Source organism: Embiotoca jacksoni, unplaced genomic scaffold (assembly GCF_022577435.1).
Source record: "Embiotoca jacksoni isolate LCO1_2020_lvr unplaced genomic scaffold, fEmbJac1.0.p SCAF_84, whole genome shotgun sequence".
In the NCBI taxonomy this organism is placed as follows: domain Eukaryota; kingdom Metazoa; phylum Chordata; class Actinopteri; family Embiotocidae; genus Embiotoca; species Embiotoca jacksoni.
The window spans coordinates 224,728-245,000 of record NW_027185441.1 but is presented as its reverse complement, the minus strand read 5'-3'; the positions used below and the strand labels follow the sequence as shown (position 1 = coordinate 245,000).

At 40.9% G+C, this 20,273-nt stretch overlaps 1 protein-coding gene across 1 annotated transcript in view; it reads left to right on the top strand.

Moving 5' to 3' along the window:
- shank2a (SH3 and multiple ankyrin repeat domains 2a) overlaps positions 1-20,273 on the top strand; it is a 174,860-nt gene that overhangs the window by 93,418 nt on the left and 61,169 nt on the right. Inside the window, exon 14 of the mRNA XM_069139632.1 lies at positions 19,717-19,856. Coding sequence (XP_068995733.1) covers positions 19,717-19,856 — 140 coding nt within the window. The remainder of the gene's footprint in view (positions 1-19,716; positions 19,857-20,273) is intronic.

Below are 20,273 nucleotides of genomic sequence, written 5' to 3'. Positions count from 1 at the left end.
TGTCATCATCTCAGCAGCAGGTGAAGCATGGAGGCTATGTTAGCCACCGTTAGCATCACTTCACAATCTCACGTCACACCTGGTGAACACTGAGCTGCCAGAAAAGTGAGGTCAGAGGTCGTGAACAACTTACGAGGGCAGAGTTTATGCAGCATTTACATCACGTGGAATAAAACAGGATTCTGCTGCAGAAGGTTTATTTTGTATTATTAATTATTGATAGCAGCAGGTCGATCAGTCCACAGCATCAAAATCAAATGTGATGGATCTCAAGACATGAAAGTGTGTTTATGACGGAGTGAACAGATGAAGTCTTCGTCTACGGTTCATACATCCAGCACACGTCCTCCCCCACCATCCATGACGGGTCCCTCTGGGAGACGTGCCATCAAAAACACTCTGGCTTCCTACAGTCGCTATGGCAACTGTTGCTATGGTGGCCTACACACGCTGCAAATGGTTTGTGTGTTACGTATGCGGTATGTATGTATGTGCCTGTGTGTGTGTGTGTGTGTGAGTTCATTCAGAAACAGCAGCATCTATCTGAATATCGCTGCACGTGATTGGTGGAAGATTAAAGTGCGACTCTGTCAATTACGATTAAGACACATGCTCTCTGGCCTCCTCCTCCTCCTCCTCTTTACAGTAGAGGAGAGATGATGAAGAGGAGGAGAGGGAGGAGGGAGGAGGAGGGGGAGGAGAGAGGAAGAGGGAGGATGGGTGAGGAGAGGTAGGATGGGGGAGGACAGCTGGAACATGAACATCACTATCATGTGTTGTGAGGAATGAACCTCTGAATCTGAAGTTTTCACTTCTGCTGCTTCGTAGATTTCAGATAATTCAATACTGCATCTTTGATTTTACAGCCAGCTGGTCAATGTCGGACCTTCGGCTTCATTACAGATGTTTCAAGGCAGCTGGAACATCTGGTGGTTGATGAGTTTGTGTTTATTGGCGTTTTCAGGCTGCAGGAACTTTTTCATAGTTTGAAGAAATGTTTGTGTCCTTTGCAGAAGACAAAGTTGCTGGTCGACTTTCTCATTCAGTCTCATTTAGTTAGTTCAGTAACTTTGCTGATGTTTTAACACTTTAGTTAATAATTTGAAGTGACACCAAAGTGCCTCGATAACAAACATACAAACTGATCGAAGCAGCTGTAGACAAGCAGCTCATATGTTCTGCAAAGTGAAATTGCTGTTTTTGTGAAGGGAGTCTAGTGGCTTTAAGAGAGGGATATACACTGCTCCAAAAAATAAAGGGACCACTTAAACAACTCAATGTAACTCCAATCAATCCCACTTCTGTGAAATCAACGTGTCCAGTTTGGATCAACACTGATTGAGGATCAGTTTCACCTGCTGTTGTACAAATGGAACAAACAGGTGGAAATGAGGCAATTATCAAGACAACCCTATAAAGGAACGGTTCTGCAGCTGGTGACCACAGACCGTTTCTCTGTCCTCGTCCTTTCTAGATGGTTTTTGGTCCCTTTTGCATTTTGCCAGTGTCCTCACCACTAGAGGGAGCATGAGGTGTCTCCAACCCACAGAAGTTGTTCAGGTAGTGCAGCTCATCCAGGATGGCACATCAATGTACACTGTGGCAAGAAGGTTTGCTGTGTCTGTCAGCACAGTGTCAAGAGGACGGAGGACATACCGGGAGACGGGCCGGTCCACCAGGAAACGTGGAGGGGGACGTAGGAGGACAACAACCCAGCAGTGGGACCGCTATCTGCTCCTTTGTGCAAGGAGGAGTAGGAGGAGCGCTGCCAGAGCCCTACAAAATGACCTCCAGCAGGCCACTAATGTGCATGTTTCTGCTCAAACTGTCAGAAACAGACTCCATGAGGGCGGTACGAGGACCCGACGTCCACAAGTGGGGTCTGTGCTTACAGCCCAACACCGTGCGGGGCGATCGGACTTTACCGGAGAACACCGAGATCGGCAGCTTCTCCGTCGGCGCCCTGTGGTCTTCACGGATGAGAGCAGGTTCACACTGAGCACATGTGACAGACGTGACGGAGTCTGGAGACGCCGTGGAGAACGTTCTGCTGCCTGCAACATCCTCCAGCGGGACCGGTTCGGCGGCGGGTCAGCGACGGTCTGGGGAGGCGTTTCTTTGGAGGGCAGCGCAGCCCTCCGTGTCCTAGCCGGAGATACCCTGACTGCCATTAGGTCCCGGGATGAGATCCTCAGACTCATTGAAGACCATCTGCTGGTGCAGCGGGTCCTGGGTTCTTCTGATGCAGGACAATGCTCGGCCTCATGTGGCTGGAGTGTGTCAGCAGTTCCTGCACGATGAAGGCGTCGACGCTACGGACCGGCCCGCCCGTCCCCCAGACCTGAATCCAATCCAGCACATCCGGGACATCGCGTCTCGTTCCGTCCGCCGACGCCACGTCCACCGCAGACTGTCCGGGTGTGGACCGATGCTTTAATCCAGGTCTGGGAGGAGATCCCTCAGGAGAACATCTGTGGTCTCATCAGGAGCATGCCCAGGCGTTGTAGGGAGTGATACAGGCACGTGGAGGACACACACACTACTGAGACTCATTTGGACTTGTCCTCAGGAATGTCCACAGAAGTTGGATCAGCCTGTGATCTGATTTTTACACTTTTATTTTGAGTATGATTCTGAATCCAGACCTCCATGGATAATGATTTTGATTTCCATTGATCATTCTGTTGTTATTTTGTTCTCAACACATTCCACTATGTAATGAGATCTAGGATGTGTTGTTTAAGTGTTCCCTTTATTTTTTGGAGCAGTGTATAATGGTGCAGTCTGACAGGAAGATAAAGCAGTGAAAATATTGTAAATACAGTTTACATTTAAATGTATATACATTTTATCAGATGGGTCTTTTTTAGATAGCCATAATAAGTTTTGTTGCTAGCCTTGTCAACGGCTGAACATTCCTACGCTCGGACGTGCTGATCTCCATCTAAAGTAAAAGGTCCCACAAAATGTAAACAAAAACAGATTGTGATGATTTGCAAATCATGTAAACCCATTTGAAATTGAAGATTTTGATGAACTGTGTTTACAGACGATGGTTTTCACAAGTGTTCCTGAGCCCATGCAGTGATTTCCACTCCAGAATAGTGTGTTTTTAATGCAGTGCTGCCTGAGGGCCCGAAGATCACCACCATCCAATATTGGTTTCCAGCCTTGTCCCTTGTGTTCAGAGATTTCTCCAGATTCTCTGAATCTTTAATGATATAACAATTTTACGTAGAATAATATTAATTAAAAATCGTTGTAATATACTGTTTTGCACATAATTTTGTGCTATGTATGGGTCTTTACAATCGTTGTAAATGTGAGAATTTGATTTGTATTTGTGGTATATTGTGGTTGCTTTGGTTAGAACCACAAAAAAAGAAATTTACAAACTGTAACTTTACTTTCTAACATTTTAAAGACACAATAATTAACCAAAAGACCCATAATTAGACTATTAGTTGATTAATTGATGTGTCAGCTGGTGGAAAGTTAATGAGCTCTCATTTTCTACATTTCCTTCAAGTCCAATTTGTAATAAGTGGGTCAGAAAAAAACATTTGCATATCCCACTTTGGGCTCTCGGAAACGTTATTGTTATTTTCCGATATTTCATAAATCATGTCGCGAGTTGCTGCGTGTTGAGATCGATAGCTGCGCTACGTAATGTCTTCTAACGGGTTCATCAGCATTTTTGAAGATAAGGCACCGGGAGGTAATAATGACTCCATCCCTCCTCTGAGCGCTCTAATGAGAACTCTAATGACGTTCCACTGATTGACGGCTTAATTAAGAGCCATCTGACTCACCATGAACGCGACTGTATCCGCTCCAGAACCCAGCGCTGCTACCGGGGGACACTCGTTTGGTTTCATCCACGTCAGCAGATTTATTTTCACCAAACTTAAAATATGAGGCGTTGAGAGGCCGCTCATTATCAGGAGTTATTAAGATACAGAACTGAAGTATACAGGGAGTGTGTACAGTAGAAACCTGCGTGAGGAGGACACACACACACACCGGGAACGATGAGATGAAGGCAGAAAATTACATCATTAAAATCTGATTTGTGATAACATTTATAATAAATCTTATAAAGATTAAAACAGGCTTTAAACACAGTTTGACACACCTTCTATCACAGAGCGGGAACATGCTAACGTGTCGTATCCTGTTGACTTACCTAAAGACCATAATAATCATAATAATAATAATAATAATAACAATAATTAACTTTATTTGTAAATGCAGTTTAAAGTGTTTTACAGCAAGAAAATGATCTGCTGTGTTTCATATAAAAACAGATATAAAGGAACATTTAAAAAATATAGAAAATAAATACAATTCATAAGAACAGATCAAATGTGTGAAATTAACACAAATAGAGTTCAAATATAAAATAAAGCGAGATGCATTTTAAAGTAGTTCAATTGCAGGCGAGAGAGCTTCAGGAGTTAAAGGCTGAAGTGAAGATATGTTTTGAGCTTTCTTTTAAAAGTGAATGTTCAGATAAACTGAATCACAGCCTGGAACTTAATGAATGAATAAAAGTCTGAAGGAGGAAGAAAGAGATGAAGTAATGGGTCCAAAATGAAAAAAAAGGATGTAGGTCTGGAAGCGGATCCCTCCTTTCTTCTTCCTATCAGGGTTAGTAATCAGGGACGTCCTGGCCCACTTACACACACCAGGCAATTAGTGACCTTTTACCGGCTCCCTCTGGGTCACAGTCATATGATCGGACTTGATATTCAATATGTACCAACATTTTTCAAAGTCAAACTTTACTATTGAAAAGTATGGCGTGTGAGTCCAAAGCTGGATATCCCTCTACTATTGTCAGTAGACTGTTGAAAACACCTCAGTGAGCCTCACTGTTGACTCATGTTGAAGATGTAGTTTATTTAATCCCACAAACACCTTCCTGCTGCAGAAAATACATCAGAGAATCAGAAGGTGTATTAATCCGCTGCAGAAAATAGTCCCACACTGAGACACAGCAATACTTTTCTGCAGCTTCAAAGTATGTACAGTTACATGTTGTGCTGGGACATAGTTCTTTGTCATAAAGACGTGCCTTGACCTTTGACTCTCTTATGGTGTGTTCAGACCAAGCATCAACCATCAGTGATGTCATCAACCATCAGTGATGTCATCGTTGGTTTGTGAACGTTATGAATCCTCCAGTTCAGATTCTGTCCGTCACCATCTTGTTAGTTCGGAGCAGTTTGGAGCAGGAAGTGACCATATTTGGACAAGCTGGGGGAGGAGCCAGCGGTGGATCTGACCGATCTGATTGGAAACCTGACGATATTATGTCCCGCCCACCGATAGCTGTAACCTGACTGCACCACAGGCCTGTCAATCAAACAGACACGCCCCCAAAAACAGGTCTTCTTGAATCTTCTTTTCTAATGAATGAGGGATTATTTTCAGATGGACCTCCAGAAAACTAATAAGAAGGAGTGACTTTAGCTAACAACACCGAGATAACTGATGGACACATTTTATTCACTTTGGATTTGATGAGAGAAGTTGAATGGGAGTCTATGGAGCCGGAGGCTTTTTGGAGCCGACCTCTAGTGGCACTCGCTGGTATTGCAGCTGAAGACACTTCTGGATCAGAACCATTTTACAGACCTGAAGCTATGAACTCTTTTATATACATATGGCCGGAGCAGCAACACCACCAATTGTCTCGTTGGCTCAGTCGATGTGACGTATCTTCTGCTGCAGAGGATTGTGGGTAAGAACATCCAGTACAGTATGCTGGCCTGCAGACTGCAGATGTAGTAGAACATCCTGGTACTTTTGGCCTCCTCCATTTAACATGCTGTCTGCTGGGACATACTAAATCTGTTCACGGCCTACTAAACAGTGTGGAAGTGTTGTTACTGATGAACATGCGTTAAAAACTACTGCAGCTGTTGGAGGAAACCTGAACTACATGCCGTGTTTAGCATGAAGCTGAGAGTCACAGACAGTTTAACAGGATGTTTTGGTCCTTTTTCCCAGCAGGTGTTCACACTCAGAAATGAAATCTGTCCCTTAAAGAAGCCACAGATCTGTAGAGTGGAATATGTAGAGGACGTTCAGCGAGGACTTTCTCTGAGACCTATTTCAGTTCTCCTCTCCGGAGGCGCTCAGCTGGATGCTCGTCCTCATTTTTACAACCAATTCATCAACGAATGTTCAAAAAGTCTTTAATGTATCAGTGAATGACCTCGCTGTGAGCCCCCCCTCCCCCCTTGCCCTTTAAAGCTCCTCGTTCCAGAGCTCTCTGCTTCCTCCCGCTCTTCCTCGTTCACCCCCTCCCCCCCTCCACTCCCATCCAACCTCCACCCACACACGACAACGTCTGTGTGGCGTCCCCTCGCTCCCACTTCACATGTCATAGAATCCAACACACACACACACACACACACACACACACACACACACACACACACACACACACACACACACACACACACGGTGACAGCTGTCAGTCAGCCCCCAGGCGTCATGGCAACAGCTTCCCAGTGAGTTTCGGTGAGAAACGAGACGTCAGGGCCGGCCGGAGCTGTCGAAACATTGGTGTCACACGGCTGTAACATACATGACTGTTAACACACAGACTTCCTGCTGATGACTGACAGATGTGTGGAGGACTGACGGCTGGCAGGAATCTGAGTCAGTGCAAATGCTGCTGTCCAACCAGAACCACACAGAAGATAAGGCTCCTCACAGGTCCAGATGGGCCAACATGGAGGTCAGAGGTATGACTGTGACTCATAAATATTTTACTGATGAAGGACGACCCAGGTTTTCACCTTGTTAACATGTCCAAGTGGTGTTTTTTGAAATGATAGAGGTAAGCGTGAAGCTGCATGGATGGGCGGTTGTGTTTTGGAGCTGCAGTGACTCTGGTAGATGCTGTATAAACCCTCCATGTTTCTACAGCACCTACCAAAGAAAACATTTCTTTATCATTGAGTGGCAGAGGGCTGTGTGGAGATAGACGCAGGGACGACTTCCACATTCATAGATCCTCTTCTGTTGAACTTCCTGGATATAAGAACTGGACGTTGCCTCGGTGATGTCACCTGCAGGTTTCCTGACTGTTTCCACTAGTCGCCATCTTGGCAGCACCGGACTCAGCCGGTGGCGTGTGGGTGGAGCTGAGGCGGCCGGTTGCTTAAACTGTGACTCCGCCCATAAACCCATACCCACCCTTTTTTTTGCACCAGGCAGTAAACATGTTTATTTCTTTTGCAAACATGTTTATTTCCTCTGTAAACATGTTTATTTCTGCTGTAAACGTTTTTATTTCTTCTGTACATTTTTTATTTCTGCTGTAAACATGTTTTTTTCTTATTTATTTTTAGGTTTAATCAATGCCAGGAGGGGAACTTTAATATTTGATGTGATCAAGGACCATAATACATAAAGCAGCATTTTATTACGCGAGTCCAGAACTTCATCTGAACCAGAAATCCCATGTCGGAGTAGATTCGAGGATGATGTTGCAAAGCAAATGAAATGACACCACGGGAGATTTCCTCTGTGAGTTTTCTGCAATTATGAAATTCCCCTGATTTGATGTGATTCAGTCAGGAAGCAAATAAACACGTAACACACATATACAGCTCTGAAAACAACAAAACACATTTAACCAAGACAACAAATTCAAATGAGCACACGGTATTAAGATGAAAACAATAAATGAAGATGAACAGATAAAGAACTGTAAGTGGTATGTAGGATAAACTGTATAATGTATACAAATGAAACTTCAATGAAAGCATTAATATGAAGTTATTCCACAGCTGTCACTCAAACTGTCTCCTCGCCGAGTGTGAACGTAATCACAGATAAATATAGTGTAATGGATGCAGTGACTGAACCCTCGTTCATACCTGCATTTACATACCTGATTTTTCCACCTGGTCTCTACATGATGTCTGTTTTTTCCTCACAACATGAACTGTGTGCTTGCGTTTCCATGGTTACCATATACAGTGAAGGATATATATATACAGTGAAGGAAATAATTATTTGATCTGAGTTTGTAAGTTTGCCCACTGACAAGGAAATGAACGGTCTCTAATTGTAATGGAGGTTTATTTTAACAAAGAGACAGAATATTTTTTTTTTTAAAATCCAGAAAATAAAATCATATAAAGTTATAAATTGATTTGCATTTGATTGTGAAATAAGTATTTGATCTCCAACCAGCAAGAATTCTGTCTCCTACAGACGGTTAGATTTGTCCTCTCGCTTTCAGAAAATGTATAAACCTGTATAAAAGACACCTGTCTCAACTGGTTACCTGTATAAAAGACACCCGTCTCCACTCCACACCTGTATAAAAGACACCAGTCTCGACTGGTTACCTGTATAAAAGACACCCGTCTCCACTCCACACCTGTATAAAAGACACCTGTCTCAACTGGTTACCTGTATAAAAGATACCAGTGTCCACTCGTTACCTGTATAAAAGACACCCGTCTCGACTGGTGACCTGTATAAAAGACACCTGTCTCGACTGGTTACCTGTATAAAAGACACCCATCTCGACTGGTTACCTGTATAAAAGACACCAGTGTCCACTCGTCACCTGTATAAAAGACACCCGTCTCGACTGGTGACCTGTATAAAAGACACCCATCTCGACTGGTTACCTGTATAAAAGACACCCGTCTCCACTCGTCACCTGTATAAAAGACACCCGTCTCGACTGGTGACCTGTATAAAAGACACCCGTCTCAACTGGTTACCTGTATAAAAGACACCCATCTCGACTGGTTACCTGTATAAAAGACACCCGTCTCAACTGGTTACCTGTATAAAAGACACCCGTCTCCACTCGTCACCTGTATAAAAGACACCCGTCTCAACTGGTTACCTGTATAAAAGACACCCGTCTCAACTGGTTACCTGTATAAAAGACGCCCGTCTCAACTGTTTACCTGTATAAAAGACGCCCGTCTCAACTGGTTACCTGTATAAAAGACACCCGTCTCCACTCCACACCTGTATAAAAGACACCAGTCTCAACTGGTTACCTGTATAAAAGACACCCGTCTCCACTCCACACCTGTATAAAAGACACCAGTCTCGACTGGTTACCTGTATAAAAGACACCCGTCTCCACTCCACACCTGTATAAAAGACACCCGTCTCAACTCCTCACCTGTATAAAAGACACCCGTCTCCACTCCTCACCTGTATAAAAGCCACCCGTCTCCACTCGTCACCTGTATAAAAGACACCCGTCTCAACTGGTTACCTGTATAAAAGACGCCCGTCTCAACTGTTTACCTGTATAAAAGACGCCCGTCTCAACTGGTTACCTGTATAAAAGACACCCGTCTCCACTCCACACCTGTATAAAAGACACCAGTCTCAACTGGTTACCTGTATAAAAGACACCCGTCTCCACTCCACACCTGTATAAAAGACACCAGTCTCGACTGGTTACCTGTATAAAAGACACCCGTCTCCACTCCACACCTGTATAAAAGACACCCGTCTCAACTCCTCACCTGTATAAAAGACACCCGTCTCCACTCGTCACCTGTATAAAAGACACCCATCTCAACTGGTTACCTGTATAAAAGACACCCGTCTCCACTCGTCACCTGTATAAAAGACACCCATCTCAACTGGTTACCTGTATAAAAGACACCCATCTCAACTGGTTACCTGTATAAAAGACACCCGTCTCCACTCGTCACCTGTATAAAAGACACCCATCTCAACTGGTTACCTGTATAAAAGACACCCGTCTCCACTCGTCACCTGTATAAAAGACACCCATCTCGACTGGTTACCTGTATAAAAGACACCCATCTCAACTGGTTACCTGTATAAAAGACACCCGTCTCCACTCGTCACCTGTATAAAAGACACCCATCTCAACTGGTTACCTGTATAAAAGACACCCGTCTCCACTCCACACCTGTATAAAAGACACCAGTCTCGACTGGTTACCTGTATAAAAGACACCCGTCTCCACTCCACACCTGTATAAAAGACACCTGTCTCAACTGGTTACCTGTATAAAAGACACCAGTGTCCACTCGTTACCTGTATAAAAGACACCCGTCTCGACTGGTGACCTGTATAAAAGACACCCATCTCGACTGGTTACCTGTATAAAAGACACCCGTCTCCACTCGTCACCTGTATAAAAGACACCCGTCTCGACTGGTGACCTGTATAAAAGACACCCGTCTCAACTGGTTACCTGTATAAAAGACACCCATCTCGACTGGTTACCTGTATAAAAGACACCCGTCTCAACTGGTTACCTGTATAAAAGACACCCGTCTCCACTCGTCACCTGTATAAAAGACGCCCGTCTCAACTGGTTACCTGTATAAAAGACGCCCGTCTCAACTGGTTACCTGTATAAAAGACACCCGTCTCCACTCGTCACCTGTATAAAAGACGCCCGTCTCAACTGGTTACCTGTATAAAAGACACCCGTCTCCACTCCACACCTGTATAAAAGACACCAGTCTCAACTGGTTACCTGTATAAAAGACACCCGTCTCCACTCCACACCTGTATAAAAGACACCAGTCTCGACTGGTTACCTGTATAAAAGACACCCGTCTCCACTCCACACCTGTATAAAAGACACCCGTCTCAACTCCTCACCTGTATAAAAGACACCCGTCTCCACTCGTTACCTGTATAAAAGACACCCGTCTCCCGGGAAAAACAGCTAAAAGAAGAGCGACTGTTGGACCATCAGATCAGCCCGATCCAAGACGACGCTAATGTTGCTTCATGTTGCTAGGCAACTGTTCGCTAACACATTTCCCCAAAACAACTTCACACTTTAAGATGAAAATATATCAGACTTGTGAGTCCAGATTGTCCTTTAGTTACCAAAAATGAATAAAAAATAATGAATGTAAAGCAATGATTGCATCTTCAACATAATAAAGTGATGAAGCTGGACTCACCTGCACTGATCAGACGTCCAGACGGCAGGTTCACACCTCAACCTCCTTTCCTCTTCCTTCACCACACGTTACATACATGATGTAAGTCTGTACATATTCACTGTACAGTATGTTGTGTTCTATTCCCCCTCCTCCTCCTCACCTCCTCTCAGGTGATCTTCCAAAAATAGCACAAATTATGCACAGCTGATATTAATCAACACTGTCTAATTAGCACCTCAAAGCCACCTGGGTAATTGCCCAAAAAAAAAGAAGACGAGGTAAGATGGAAAACTCTGCTGACGGTTTCTGCAGCTCAGTCACTACCTGATACTTTTCTCCTGCATCATTTCTGGGGGAAGAAATTGCAGCACGGTGGGGGGGGTTACATTTTCACAATAGAAGCATCTGTTTAGAGACAGGAAACAGGTTTGAGAGAGTAAAATGCCTGAGCTCAGTGTCGTCATCGTGAAACTTTATCTTCTCTGGATCAACATCAGTTCCTCATGTTTTATGATCAGTGTCTGTTTTGGTGAAATAGCTGTTTGTTGGCTGGTTGTCAGACTGTCAACACCAAGTTTTACTGGACCTTCTGAGGACTCTGAGGAAACATTCACTGAGAACCACCTGAACTGTGTCGCCATGCCAACAAGCTTCTCCAACATGACAACACAGTGTTGAAAACAGAACTCAGTGATGATGATGATGATGAAGAGAAGACACTCTGAATACTTCCTCATGGAGGTTGTTGGGCCTCCTGCTCCATGCTGCGTTCAGGAACACTCTGAGCTTATTGGTCCTCCTGCTCCGTGTGCAGCACCGTGCTGCGTTCAGGAACACTCTGGACTTATTGGTCCTCCTGCTCCGTGTGCAGCACCGTGCTGTGTTCAACAGGAATTTTTTAACTTTTTATCTCTCGCTCATCAGGTTCAGTTAATTGTGACAGGTATGTAATGAAATGTTCAGTTGCATTATGGGACATGCCATGTTTTCAGCCACTAGGGCCTTGTCGTTCCCTGATGAGAACATTCCACTTCGTATACAGCGTTCACAAACAGGCGACGCGGTTGTCCCCTGAAATCTGTTGATTCTCCAGTCAGACAACAGAGACGTGACAAACAAACTCGTCATCATCCAAACGAACCAACGTGGTTCAGGAGGTCCATCTTATTTCTAGACTACATTTTTACAAGTTCTGATGTGCTGCTGGATATTTCACTGTATTTTCGGAACATTTCTTACTTGCTGCCATGACACCTCTCTGAGCTCTCAGCTCTCCCACTTTCAGTTTTATGTTGTCAGACGTGTTCTCATACTTGGTGGTCTGAACTTTCCCATTTGGTCTTGAACACACCACGTAGATCAGGATGTCTGGCGTTGTGTTCCAGAGGACAGACGTCCCTCAGTACACGAACACAGTGCTCTTACATGTCGGGACTCTTACTGTGTAGTGCAGGACTTTCAAGTCACACACTGACAGGAAATGACCTCATCATGTGAACACATCACCCTCCGAAATATCTGCAGCTTTAATTATTTTACCCAGAAATCAACATGTTTTTGTGTCCTCTGTTTAACACTCAATAAACACACTGATTCTTCTGTCCAGCAGCAGCAGTGGAAAATAAACACTTTGTGTTCAGGAACAGCTGCAGCTTTCTCACACGCTTTTAATTTGAAAATCCTTTATGTTGGTGGCCCCGCCCCTTCCTCTACAGAGCCAAGATGGCGACTGTTTAGGGTGGAAAGTGTCCAGAGTTTCACACTTCTTTTTTGGAGCATTCTGAGTGCTTCATCCTGAAAAACTAGTAGAACATCTGGAACACTAGTAGAACATCTGGAACACTAGTACAACATCTGGAACACAAAAACAACGTCTGTACGTTTAGTTTGTGAGGAAACAGAGATTCAGGAATATTGGAGGTAAAAGTCAGGTGACATCACAGACTGTTTCTAAAAGAGTTCGTAGCTTCAGGTCTGTAAATTGGTTCCGATCCAGAAGTGTCTTCAGCTGCAATACCAGCGAGTGCCACTAGAGGTCGGCTCCAAAAAGCCTCCGGCTCCATAGACTCCCATTCAACTTCTCTCATCAAATCCAAAGTAAATAAAATGTGTCCATCAGTTATCTCGGTGTTGTTAGCTAAAGTCACTCCTTCTTATTAGTTTTCTGGAGGTCCATCTGAAAATAATCCCTCATTCATTAGAAAAGAAGATTCAAGAAGACCTGGTTTTGGGGGCGTGTCTGTTTGATTGACAGGCCTGTGGTACAGTCAGGTTACAGCTATCGGTGGGCGGGATGTAGTATCGTCAGGTTTCCAATCAGATCGGTCAGATCTACCGCTGGCTCCTCCCCCAGCTCGTCCAAATATGGTCACTTCCTGCTCCAAACCGCTCCGAACTATCAAGATGGTGACGGACAGAATCTGAACTGGAGGATTCATAACGTTCACAAACCAACGATGACATCACTGATGGTTGATGACATCGTTGATCATTGATGACATCACTGATGATTTATGACATCACTGATGGTGGATGGTTGGTTACAGTCTTGTTTTCATTTGCTCCTTCAAAATAAAAGTCTGAGTGAGATGGATTACATCAACCATAGTTTCTCTCTGCTGTATGTGGAGTTTGGATTTTGAATATTTGTTGTGTATCATTGGAAGCTGAAGTTGGTCAGTTAGCTGTTGTATGTGGTCATGGTGAATGTTTCTGCAGCCCGGCAGTGTTTCCTGTTCTGATTGGTTCTGCTGGTCCACACAGGAGACTCAAACATTCAGTAAACAGAAAAAAACTCCTGTAGTACTGTATGTTAGTAATATGTGTGAGTACTACGGCTGTCACAGTACCGTATGTTAGTAATGTGTGTGAGTACTACGGCCGTCACAGTACCGTATGTTAGTAATGTGTGTGAGTACTACGGCAGTCACAGTACCGTATGTTAGTAATGTGTGTGAGTACTACGGCCGTCACAGTACCGTATGTTAGTAATGTGTGTGAGTACTACGGCCGTCACAGTACCGTATGTTAGTAATGTGTGTGAGTACTACGGCCGTCACAGTACCGTATGTTAGTAATGTGTGTGAGTACTACGGCCGTCACAGTACCGTATGTTAGTAATGTGTGTGAGTACTACGGCCGTCACAGTACCGTATGTTAGTAATGTGTGTGAGTACTACGGCCGTCACAGTACCGTATGTTAGTAATGTGTGTGAGTACTACGGCAGTCACAGTACCGTATGTTAGTAATGTGTGTGAGTACTACGGCCGTCACAGTACCGTATGTTAGTAATGTGTGTGAGTACTACGGCAGTCACAGTACCGTATGTTAGTAATGTGTGTGAGTACTACGGCCGTCACAGTACCGTATGTTAGTAATGTGTGTGAGTACTACGGCCGTCACAGTACCGTATGTTAGTAATGTGTGTGAGTACTACGGCCGTCACAGTACCGTATGTTAGTAATGTGTGTGAGTACTACGGCAGTCACAGTACCGTATGTTAGTAATGTGTGTGAGTACTATGGCCGTCACAGTACCGTATGTTAGTAATGTGTGTGAGTACTACGGCCGTCACAGTACCGTATGTTAGTAATGTGTGTGAGTACTACGGCCGTCACAGTACCGTATGTTAGTAATGTGTGTGAGTACTACGGCCGTCACAGTACCGTATGTTAGTAATGTGTGTGAGTACTACGGCCGTCACAGTACCGTATGTTAGTAATGTGTGTGAGTACTACGGCTGTCACAGTACTGTATGTTAGTACTACAGTCGTCACAGTACTGTATGTTAGTAATGTGTGTGAGTACTATGGTCGTCACAGTACCGTATGTTAGTAACGTGTGTGAGTACTATGGTCGTCACAGTACCGTATGTTAGTAATGTGTGTGAGTACTACGGTCGTCACAGTACCGTATGTTAGTAACGTGTGTGAGTACTACGGCTGTCACAGTACTGTATGTTAGTACTACAGTCGTCACAGTACTGTATGTTAGTAATGTGTGTGAGTACTATGGTCGTCACAGTACCGTATGTTAGTAATGTGTGTGAGTACTATGGTCGTCACAGTACCGTATGTTAGTAATGTGTGTGAGTACTACGGTCGTCACAGTACCGTATGTTAGTAACGTGTGTGAGTACTACGGCTGTCACAGTACTGTATGTTAGTACTACGGTGATCACAGTACCGTATGTTAGTAACGTGTGTGAGTACTACGGCTGTCACAGTACCGTATGTTAGTAACGTGTGTGAGTACTACGGCTGTCACAGTACTGTATGTTAGTAATGTGTGTGAGTACTATGGCCGTCACAGTACCGTATGTTAGTAACGTGTGTGAGTACTACGGCTGTCACAGTACTGTATGTTAGTACTACGGTCGTCACAGTACTGTATGTTAGTAATGTGTATGAGTACTATGGTCGTCACAGTACCGTATGTTAGTAATGTGTGTGAGTACTACGGTCGTCACAGCACCGTATGTTAGTAACGTATGTGAGTACTACGGCTGTCACAGTACTGTATGTTAGTACTACGGTCGTCACAGTACTGTATGTTAGTAATGTGTGTGAGTACTGCGGTCGTCACAGTACTGTATGTTAGTAATGTGTGTGAGTACTACAGTCGTCACAGTACCGTATGTTAGTAACGTGTGTGAGTACTGCGGCTGTCACAGTACCGTATGTTAGTAATGTGTGTGAGTACTACGGCTGTCACAGTACCGTATGTTAGTAACGTGTGTGAGTACTACGGCTGTCACAGTACCGTATGTTAGTAATGTGTGTGAGTACTACGGCTGTCACAGTACCGTATGTTAGTAATGTGTGTGAGTACTACGGCTGTCACAGTACCGTATGTTAGTAATGTGTGTGAGTACTACGGTCGTCACAGTACCGTATGTTAGTAACGTGTGTGAGTACTACGGCTGTCACAGTACTGTATGTTAGTAACGTGTGTGAGTACTACAGTCAGTCGTCCGCAAGGCTTCCAGCTGGTTGCTTCCTGTGAACAGTGTTCAGCCTCAGCAGCTAGTGAATGAGGTCGTCTCTCTGAAGGCCGGTGAAGGTTTGAGGAGGAGCAGTCTGCAGGACAACGTGACCCACTTACTGGAACAACCTCCTTCCTCTCTCCTCCTTCTCTTCTTCATCCGGCTTCTCCTTCGCTGTGTTTTTTTATCTGCTTCTGTCCCTCTTACGCTGGAAAAGAAGCCAGAGTGAGATCTGCAGAAAGTCTTTTCTATCTATTCAGTTTGAAACACATTAATTGACACGTTTACATGAATTCACGTCCAAACAAAGATCTTTCCGAACGTGACATCATTTATTGAGAGAACGACGTTGTCACAGCGACATTATGGATGGAGAGTAAGATATTTAAATAAAGTTTCAGACCCTGGACGCTGTCCTGTTCTCCAGCTGTTGTTGTTCTAGAGGTTCACCACTAAGTGGCGCTACGTGACCACTTCAGGTCCTCTCAGGTCCTAGAGGCAGGAGGGAGGAGGCAGGAAGGAGGAGGGAGGAGGGAGGAGTTAGGAGTCAGGAGGAAGGAGGCAGGAGGGAGGAGGCAAGGGAGAGGAGGCAGCGTTGCTCCTCATCACTCTCTGCAGTCTATATTTATATCTATCTATAGTGTGTGATAGATATAGTTTATAATAGATATAGTTTATTATATATATATAGTGTATGATAGATTTAGTTTATAATAGATATAGTTTATAATATATATATATAGTGTATGATATATATAGTTTATAATATATATAGTTTATAATAGATATAGTTTATAATAGATATAGTGTATGATAGATATAGTTTATAATATATATATAGTGTATGATAGATTTAGTTTATAATATATATAGTTTATGATATATATAGTGTATGATATATAGCGTTTATAATATATATAGTTTATAATAGATATAGTGTATGATAGATATAGTTTATAATATATATATATAGTGTATTATAGATATAGTTCATTATATATAGTTTATAATAGATATAGTGTATGCTAGATATAGTTTATAATATATATAGTGTATGATAGATATAGTTTATAATATATGTATAGTGTATGATAGATTTAGTTTATAATATATATCGTTTATAATAGACATAGTGTATGCTAGATATAGTTTATAATATATATAGTGTATGATAAATATAGTGTATGATAGATGTAGTGTATGATAGATATAGTGTATGATATATATAGTTTATAATAGATATAGTGTATGATAGATATAGTGTATGATAGATATCGTGTATGATATATATAGTTTATAATAGATATATAGTGTATGATAAATATAGTGTATCATAAATATAGTGTATCATAGATATAGTGTATGATAGATATAGTTTATAATAGATATAGTGTATAATAGATATATATATATAATGTATTATAGATATAGTGTATGATAAATATAGTGTATAATAGATATAGAGTATCATAGATATAGTTTTTGACAGATATAGTGTATGATAGATATATTTTGATAGATATAGTTTGTGATAGATACAGTGTTTGATGGATATAGTGTATGATAGATGTAGTTTTTGATAGATATAGTGTATGATATATATAGTGTTCGATATATATAGTGTATGATAGAAATAGTTTATGATAGAAATAGTGCATGATAGATATAGATATCGTTTATAATAGATATAGTGTATGATAGATATAGTTTATAATAGATATAGTGTATGATAGATATAGATATAATGTATTATATATATAGCTTTATAGATAAAGTATACGATAGATGTAGTGTATGATAGATATATTTTGATAGATATAGTGTATGATAGATATAGTTTATACTATATATATATAGTGTATGATAGATTTAGTTTATAATATATACAGTGTATAATAGATATAGTGTATGATAGATATAGTTTATGATAGGTATAGTGTTTGATAGATATAGTGTATGATATATATAGATATAGTGTTTGATCGATATAGTGTATGATATATATATATAGATATAGTTTTTGATCGATATAGTGTATGGTAGATATAGTGTACAATATATATAGATATAGTGTATTATACATATAGTTTTTGGTAGATATAGTTTTCGGTAGATGTAGTGTATGCTATATATAGTTTTGGGTAGATGTAGTGTATGATATATATATAGTTTTTGATAGATGTCCTGTATGATAGATATAGTTTTTGATAGATATAATGTATGATAGATATCATGTATGATAGATATAGATATAGTTTATGATAGATATATATACAGTTTTTGATATATATAGTGTATGATAGATATTGTGTTTGGTAGATATAGTTTTTGATAGATATAGTGTATGATAGATATAGTTTTTAATAAATATAGCTTACAATAGATATAGTGTATGATAGATATGATAGATATAGATATAGTGTATTATACATATAGTTTTTGATAGATATAGTTTTGGGTAGATGTAGTGTATACTAGATATAGTTTTTGATAGATATAGTGTATGATAGATATAGTTATTACAGATATAGTTTTTGATATATATCATTTTGGGTAGATATAGTGTATTATAGATATAGTTTTTGATAGATATAGTGTCTGGTAGATATAGTGTTTGATAGATATAGTGTATGATAGATATATATATAGTTTATGATAGATATAGTGTATGATAGATATAGATATAGTTATTACAGATATAGTTTTTGATATATAATTTTGGGTAGATATAGTGTATTATAGATATAGTTTTTGATAGATATAGTGTCTGGTAGATATAGTTTTTGATAGCTATAGTGTATGATATATATAGATATGCTTTATGCTAGATATAGTTTTTGATATATATAGTGTATTGTAGATATAGTTTTGATAGATATAGTGTATGTTAGATATAGTGTATGATAGATATAGTTTTTGATAGATATATATATAGTGTATGATAGATATAGTGTATGATAGATATAGTGTATGATAGATATGGTGTTTGATAGATATAGTAGGTAGGTAGGTAGGTAGGTGTAGTGTATGATAGATATAGAGTATGATAGAAATAGTGCATGATATATAGATATAGTGTATGATAGATACAGTGTATGATAGAAATAGTGTATGATAGATATAGATATCGTTTATGATAGATATAGTTTATGATAGATATAGTGTGTGATAGATATAGTTTATGATAGAAATAGTGTATGATAGATATAGATATAGTTTATGATAGATATAGTGTATGATAGATATAGTGTATGATAGAAATAGTGTATGATAGATATATATATAGTTTATGATAGATATAGTTTATGATAGATATAGTGTATGATAGATATATATATAGTTTATGATAGATATAGTTTATGATAGATATAGTGTACGATAGAAATAGTGTATGATAGATATATATGTAGTTTATGATAGATATAGTTTATGATAGATATAGTGTACGATAGAAATAGTGTATGATAGATTTTTATCCCACCTTACTAAGTTTTTCAGTCATTTATATTCATTTGAAGTACGAAACATACTTAATTATAAATAGATATTATTCCTTCCTGTCACAGTTTAATTTGGTCATTTTATTCTGAACAGTTACGAGGGAAGAGGGCAGGCTGGGAAATGCTAATGTGTTCTGCCAAAGACCTTCCTCCCAGTCATACGTCATGTTTGTTGTGCCTGTCATAGTTGTGTTTCTCTGCAGTAGTGAAGCAGCAGCTGGTGTGACAGGAAATGCGGTGACCTGATGAGATCTACTTCCTGTCTCTGACCATCCGTGTGGTTTCTCTCAGTCCCAGCAGTCACGGCGAGCCGGTGGGCACCCGCAGGAAGCTGTACAGCGCCGTCCCGGGGAGACACTTCGTGGTGGTGCGTCCTTACACCGCCCAAGCCGAGGGCGAGATCAACCTCTACAAGAGTGACAGGGTCAAAGGTGAGTGGCGGGGAGCGACCTGTGGGCAGGGTCATAGACCACTGCACTCTTTAAGTTAAATATTATCTTTAATTCTCAATATCAACACACATGGTTTTAATATCACTTTCCCTGCAAGTTGTTTTACCTGATGGCTTTTTCTTTAATCTTTGTTTTTTTGTTTTATTGTAAATCGTAATCATCTTTTTTTATGTTTAGCACTTTTTGTGACATTTTATGCAAAAATGTGCTCAATAAATAAAGTTAATTATAATTAATTAAACAATATATTCTGTTACAAGTCAAACAAATGTAATTTATGGAGTTTTATTTCATCTTTTGCATTATAATTGCAAATTGTCCAAAATAGATAATTTTGTTAAGGTAACACGTTATTTCCCAATGAAGCGGTTTCATTTCATTTTACTCCTCAAACTT